This window comes from Sinocyclocheilus anshuiensis, unplaced genomic scaffold, assembly GCF_001515605.1.
Source record: "Sinocyclocheilus anshuiensis isolate Anshui unplaced genomic scaffold, SAMN03320099.WGS_v1.1 scaffold1816, whole genome shotgun sequence".
NCBI classification, from domain to species: domain Eukaryota; kingdom Metazoa; phylum Chordata; class Actinopteri; order Cypriniformes; family Cyprinidae; genus Sinocyclocheilus; species Sinocyclocheilus anshuiensis.
This window is the reverse complement of record NW_015557182.1, coordinates 396,337-403,935: the sequence shown is the minus strand read 5'-3', so window position 1 is coordinate 403,935 and position 7,599 is coordinate 396,337. Positions and strand designations below refer to the sequence as shown.

At 36.3% G+C, this 7,599-nt stretch overlaps 1 protein-coding gene across 3 annotated transcripts in view; it reads right to left on the bottom strand.

Annotated features, from left to right (window-relative positions):
• Nucleotides 1-3,089: 3,089 nt before the first annotated feature.
• LOC107678666 (galectin-8-like) overlaps nt 3,090-7,599 on the bottom strand; it is a 10,949-nt gene continuing 6,439 nt past the window's right edge. For 2 of the 3 annotated variants that reach the window (XM_016474021.1, XM_016474020.1), the window contains exons 6-9: nt 6,520-6,546; nt 4,740-4,828; nt 4,436-4,601; nt 3,090-3,447 (exon numbers count right to left, since the gene is read on the bottom strand). In XM_016474021.1, coding sequence (XP_016329507.1) covers nt 3,298-3,447; nt 4,436-4,601; nt 4,740-4,828; nt 6,520-6,546 — 432 coding nt within the window. In that variant the 3' untranslated portion in view covers nt 3,090-3,297. The remainder of the gene's footprint in view (nt 3,448-4,435; nt 4,602-4,739; nt 4,829-6,519; nt 6,547-7,599) is intronic. The other variant, XM_016474022.1, reaches the window with a different exon arrangement.

The window sequence follows — 7,599 nt, the reverse complement described above, 5'->3', positions numbered from 1 at the left end:
ACTATGTAACTTTTTCTGTGTTCAAAATGTGCAAAATGTATATAATGAGCGAATACATCATGAATTCATCTTCCAACCCGCGTTTTTGTCTTATTCCGAATCACTACGGTACACTTATAAGAAGTACTTATATTTGGACTATTGTAGCCTGGTCGGGTCGTCACCGCTGCGGAGTAACACATACCTGCGTGAATCGCCATAGACATAAACTTAGAGAAGTAGCTCCGGTTGGAATGTTCTTCCGCGGGATGTGTGCAGTTCTGTTTATTAACCGCTACAGCGCCAAAAGTTACATAGTGCTGCTTTAATTCAGAGTGCATTAACAGTTAACAAGCACAACTGTTGATTTTAATAATGCATTAGTAAATGTTGAAATTAACTAAGATTAATAAATGCTTAAGAACTATTGTTCATTCTTAGTTCATGTTAACTAAAGTAGTTAACTAATGAACCTTATTGTAAAGTGTTACCTTTCGATGTAATGTATAAATGGTAATAACTCACAAAACACAACCATAATTACTAGACAATGTAAAAGATATATTGCTTATTTTTAATGCATTGATCAACAGATATCAGAGGAACAAAACACAAATTATATATATTAATATCACAAATTACCAGATAATTCTTAAAACTAGTAGTAGCCAAAATCAATTGAGGCTGCTGGAATGTTGCATAGTTCTGTTGTTAACTATAAATATAATATCCCCCCCCCCCCCAAAAAAAAGTTGGTGAACGTGATTATTGATTTGATATTTCTATAAGGCTATCATGCCAAGTCAAATGCATTAGTGCAGGCCTTGCATTAGCAAATCATTTGCTTGTCTGATGTAAACATTACATCTCCTGCAGAAAGGAAATTGAAATGTTTTAAGAAACTCAACTTCAATTATTATAGAGATGGTTTATGGATGGGTATGTTTTTCAGCCCTGTTTTTGCCCTAACAGTGTCAAATTTAATCTGCTGCAATCTGTAATTTTCCAAATGCCTGGAATTAGCTTGGAATGATTCGGAAAACAAATGGCTAGACAGACAGTACAGTTACTGTTGCACATCCATTAACATCCTGCCAGTTGGTATTTTTTTCCGTCCATCTGTTATGTCCGGGGTCTGCAACCTATTTTGACCCATTGCAACCATGTTTAGTTTTTGTGTCAAGAAGTCGTGGAGTCAACTGCACCTCATTCAGGCTCAAGTTCAAATCATCTCCAGATCTCCTCAACTAATAATCAGCAAATGGGGTTTATCTTAGGTCATGGGTAACTTCTGCCTCAGTGGAAAGTGGAACTTGTCATTCAGATCACACCTTATCAATATTATAATAAACTGAAATTTAAAGGTTATGCTTTTTGCTTTTTCACTTTCTACATTTTAGTCAGTGTGTAGTGTGTATGTTTGGGCATAAAAAAGATCTAGAAAGTTACAAATCTCAAAGTCCACTCCAAAGGGAGATATTTCGTTTTTAAAAAATCCCTTTTCAAGAACTACAACGAACGGCTCGTTTGGACTACAGCGTTTGTTTTCCGGGCTTTGTGATATCACAAAGCGGCCCATTAGAATATCGGCATGTCTAGAACAGTTCTTACAAGTACAACACGACGTAGCTGGGTGACACAGACGCCGAACGGCGCCGCCGGTGTGCCTACACTCATAGAAAATAATGTATTCGAATTTTAAAGATGCGACGCGAGTACAGTGCCGGATTTGCCAAAAGCTTTTGTTGAAAGACGGAGCAAGGGGCGTGGCAGTACTGAAACACCGTCTAAGCTGATAGCCAATCACAACGCACTGGGACAGCTAACCAATCACAACACATTTTGTTTTTCGGAAGGCGGACCTTCATCAAATCGAGCCGTTTGTGCCAAAGTATTTTAATAATTTAAATTATGTGAAAAATAATGCGTTTTTCGAACCACCAAGCATGAGAGCATGTTCTAGTACACCCCCAAAACAAAATCAAGACTTTGTAAAAGAGCATAATAGGACCCCTTTAACACTTAAAACAAACAAGCAAACAAAACAGAATAAAAGTTCAAATGTGCTAACTGTTAGATGAAGAAGTTGAGGAGTATCATGTGCAGTCAGATGTGAACGGCCACACCAGGGGCCTCATTTATAAAATGTTGCGTATAAACCGTCCTAAATTTGTTCTAAGATCATTTCTCAAAAGTGCGTAAGTGCGATTCAGAGAAAACGAACGTGCGCACAAAAACACGTTTTTTCTATTGACTATTATCAAAATTACTACTTCTTGAAACAACAGAAATAACAATAATAATAATTATAATTATAAAACAATTAGGTTTCCAAAAGTAAGAATAAACTACGAATTCAAGTAATTTTCAGTTATCTTGTAGTAAAAAGGGAGCCATCCTACTTTTAAAATCACTGGCTATGACAACTAATCAAAAGTTTAGTATCACGAAATTCTTGCAAAACTTTAAAAAACATTATTGAAAGAAAAATTGGACGTTTCATATAATAAAATAAATGATTACACGATTATGGTCTCCGGTCTGAAAAAACCTGCATGTGATTTGGCATTTCTTTATATTTACACAGCTGCTCAAACGTGCCATTAATGTACGGACACAAAAATATATAGTGTATTTTATACAAATATAACTGATGTAAATGACAAAAACAAAGTTTAAGGCTGATGTCTATTCATTTTCACAGAAGCAAAGCAGCAGATGTTATAAATAAAAGCAGTTAACAATGTTATTGAATAGAATAAGCTATATTAAAACCGTTATTGCACGACATAACATGGAATAAACTGTGTACAGAAAGCGAGTAAAGAACTCTCAACATTAGGCTACTAAAAAGGTCAGTTTAATCTTGCAAAAACTCAGGTTAATAAAAAATCTGACTACACTTCACAATTAATCTCTTACACTGCATCTTTGTTGTTTATGATGAATTCGGTGCTTTTATTATTATTGCAGCTTAGATGTTCAAATAGCTGCAGTACTCCGACTTTGCCACAAGGAAAAGTGCGTACGCCTGCTAAGACCCTGACGTAGCGGTAAGTACTTTTCCACGTCAAAGACCATTTTTATAAATATGAACGTTGCCGTGGATTTTAGCGTACACACACTCTAAGATCAAATCTGTGCGTACGCACATTTTATAAATGAGGCCCCAGGTCTAGCATTTTAGTCCAAATTCAAATGATAACTTGAATAAGTTAAAATAGTTCCGATTCGCTTGCAGCTGCAGGAGTCTCAGGTTGATTAAATATACTTGGTTGGAGGAAACACGGGAATGTCAAGTCGTCAAGCTGGAGCTGCTCACCAAATCTTCACATCCTTAAGCTCTAGATCTCCCACAATCTCGATCACATCCACGCAACTTAGATCCTGCACACGGTGCTTGTAATTCAGCTGATGGAACCCGTTTACTGCCACTTTATACTCCTGAGCCTCGCACAGGATGATCATCTGCCAGGGAAAACATGAGGTCAGAGGTCACAGCAAGCAAGAATGAATAAGTTGCACATGCAGGAACTGATGAAATATTTAACCCAATCATGGCCTCCATTCTGCATTTTCAGAGAAACGCACTCTAAAACCAAGCCATCATTCTCCAAAGTCAACATGAATCTGCATATGTAAGCCATTTAACTTATTTGACATATTTCCAAGTTAGGACAAAGGCTCCGTTTTAAACAAAATATTTGAATACTGCCATTTAAAATGGTGATTCTGGTCTCCACACAAGGTATTGCTTTTCACATAATGCACTGAATTGATATATCCTTCTAATTAGAATGATTAATTCTACTCAAAATTTGTTTTAATTATTAACTAATTTGAATCAGTAAAAATCGGACATTCCGTAAACATTCCTTGTTAAAACCAATAAAATAACCACTACAGCATGATACAAAGTAAATATAACATTGCCGTAACATGCACTACTATTACTGTAACTAATTAACATTTTACATGACGAATAATGCTTAAAAAGCAATTATATATATATATTTTGTCACCATTTACCCACCCCAAACCTGTATGAGTTAAACACAGAAGATATTTTGAAGAATGTTGGTAACTACATATTTGCTAGTCCCCATTGACTTCCATATTATCGAAAAAAAAATACTATGGAAGCCAATGGAGACCAGAAACTGTTTGGTTACCCGCATTCTTCTCCTTTTGTGTTAAGCAGAAGCAAAATTCATACAGGCATGCAAAATACCGGGTTCATTTTTATTGTCGAGTGAACTATCCCTTTATTGTCTTAATTCCTAGGCAGTTAATGTGACGTCAGCTAACAAGAAAAGTTGTTATATTATGACGAATAGATTCTCTTTGGAATAATGCTAATTTAATGAACCAGGAATGTGCATTAAGAAAATATGATTTCATGTTGACTTTAAATTTCAACAAATGCTCTCATTTAGTGACAAACAAGGTCTTGTACCTCAAAGTTTTGCCCGGGTGAAAAGGGAACGCTGGGGAGGGAGGTCTCCTGAAGCCCCCAACAACCAGACAGGAAAGAGTTTCTAACGAAGGAAGCCGTTTTGAAACGAAGGTTTAAGTGAAAAGCAATGTCCTCCGAGTTACTGATGCGCAGGTTTACAGCGAAACTGTGGGGATAAAGGAAGATATTGAAGACATCAATACATTATTAAAAGGATTAAATGGGTTAAAAATGACAAAAAGCATGTATTTTATATATCTAGAATATTCCCGTGGTGTTCCTGATGGTTGTTTTCTTCTCATACCTCTCTGGGGAACCAGAGATCTGCCCCTTCACCATAATGGAATCTCCTGGACTCAATCCTTTCGCAAGTTTGCTCTTAAATGGAAGACTCTGGAGCGAAACAGAAACGCATCTTACAATGGTTTCAAATTCAGCACGACAAAGACAACAACCACAATAATAATTCTCAGCTATGGTATTGCTATGCAGTCATTTAAGGCTGGTATACACTACACATCTTTTAAAATCGGGACAGACACTTGCTGACTTTGTAAATGGTTACAAAGAAAATCTGGGCATTACACACTAAATGACTGAGGATCACACACTAACAGACTTTTCAAATTGTTCCCGAAGAGAAAAAAAACACAAAAATGTGCACCTCGTTACAAGGAGATGCATGAAAAAAATGAAAACAATGTTTGTTCTAAAATTGACTCAAAATATCAAACATACTTGAAATCCTCCAACTGGATGGAATCATAGGCTGAAGCTAAAAAAAAAAAAATTCGTACACAATGTAATTTTCTGTGAAATCTGTCAAGCTCCAACTGCCTAAAATTTGCATCGACTCATCCAGACGGCAAATCGGGGCAAAAATCTGTGCAAAAGTTGTGAGGTGTATTCCAGCTTTAAGGTGTTCCGAATGCATTGCAATATTGTATGATTGCCAAGGTGTTGCTAAGCCAGCTTTTAGGGTGTTATAGGAGGTTCCCAGGGCATTGTTAGCTGGTTGTTAAGAGTTTTCAGATAAGGATTTTATGATAAGTGAAGAAACCCAGAGAAACGCTGTAACCACGCCATTGACAAAATGTCCTTTTTCTCGTCATGCTTGGTTAGGACAAAACTCAGATTTACACTCAATTCACACGTCTACCTAGTAACAAGTTGTACATTTTGAAGACTTTCTTCTGCATAACACAAAAGAAGAATGTTGGCAACCAATAGTTTTGATTACCAATGACTTCCAATGTATGGACAAAATAAACACTGAGACATATATCTTCTTTTATGTGCCACAGAAGAAATTAACAGGGAAATAAATCAGGGTGAGTAAATGATGACAGAATGTTGGTCCCACTTTATATTAGGTGGCCTTAACTACTATGTACTTACATCAAAAAATAAGTACAATGCAATTGTTGTGTTCGTATATTGCAAAACACTTTTGCTGCTATTGAGGTGGGATACGGGTAAGATTAGGGACAGGTTTGGTGGTATGGGTAGGTTTAAGGGATGGGTCAACAGTGTATTTATAAATGCAATTACAGAAATTAATTACAGATGCAGACATGCAGGCATATTTTTACATATAATTACAATGTAAAAACATTATGTACACAACAAGTGCATTGTATCTAATTATTAATTTAAATGTAAGTACATTAAGGCCACCTAATATAAGGTGGGACCCAGAATTTTTATTTTAGGTGCACTATTGCTTGTTTGAAGTATGACTCCTAATTAATAAACAACAGTTCTAGTGATGCTTGACTTGGCAAACGCCATTAACAACAAGACACAATACACTATTTCTTCTTGTACTCTACAGGTCTCTAATCAGTAAGGTGCTTGCATGTAAAGGCCAAGAGCTGTAAAGTGACCAAATAATGCCAATGTCCTGGTTTCTGTCCAGACTGTGAGGCACCCACTTCAATTTGATTTCAATTGTTCTGAAATTGAATTATCCAGTATTATCTGCAGTTAAAAGTAATGCTGCCACATAAAAACTGGTGTCGCATGTGAAAACAATTTACCCATGTTTGCCCTTTAGGAAATTTTCCAGCCTAACATGTACTCACCGTGTCACCTGACTCCGACATGACTGACTATTGGATGAAAGAGGAGGGAATGTCATAATTAAACAGCTTCAGCTAAACTATTTTACTGCAAAATATAGATACACATCAGTTCACTAACAATATATATAATTCTGAATGGTAAAACATTTGAACAGTACTGTATTTTTCATAGAGAGAGTGCATACCATATATAGAGAGAAATACACTACTGTTCAAAAGAGGTCAGTAAAGAATACTTTTGTTCTTTTGAACATGCTATTAATCAAAGAATCTTGAAAAAATAATATTAACGTTTCCACAATAATATTAAGCAGAACAGCTGTTTTCAACATTGATAAAAGAAATGTTTCTTGAATACTGAATCAGCATATTAGAATGATTTCTGAAGGATCATGTGACACTGAAGACTGGAGTAATGATGCTGAAATTCAGCTTTGCCATCATTTTAAAGTACAAAACATACATTTTAAATTGTAATAATATTTCACAATATTACTGTTTTAAAGGCACAAATTGTAAGATTGTTTTATTAAAATACCCAAAAACCACTAGAACAGTGTTATATATTTTGCTGACTTGTGTACTTACATTATCCCAAATGTTTCGAAGAATGTTTAAATCCAGAGAAATAAGCAATTTTAACTAGTGACACGGACCGTGTCCATAGTGTCACTGTGTCGCCTGCCAATGACGTCATAACCCCTCGATTTCCGGTTTTGTTTTGTAGAAAATATGGAAACACCAAAGACGCTTTAATATGTTGTGCGTTTTAATAGACCGGTGACGACCGCACAGAGTAGCATTATAACAGAACTTTCAAATGTATCTAGTATGATAAAACAGCGCTGCTTTACCCCACATACGCACGACCGGAAGGAGCGGAAGCGGTCGACTGTGGCATAATAAAAGCTCCACCGCTTTCGAGCCGTGTGTCACGCTCGTCTCTCATTAGCAATTGCTTCAGCGGCCTCGTTTCGCTTCGGCCTCGTTTCACTCTGCTTCATACTACGATGTTAATAAATCTTTAATACATTAGCTCATCCATGAACATAATTTCTGCCCGAGTCCCGTCGGATTGCA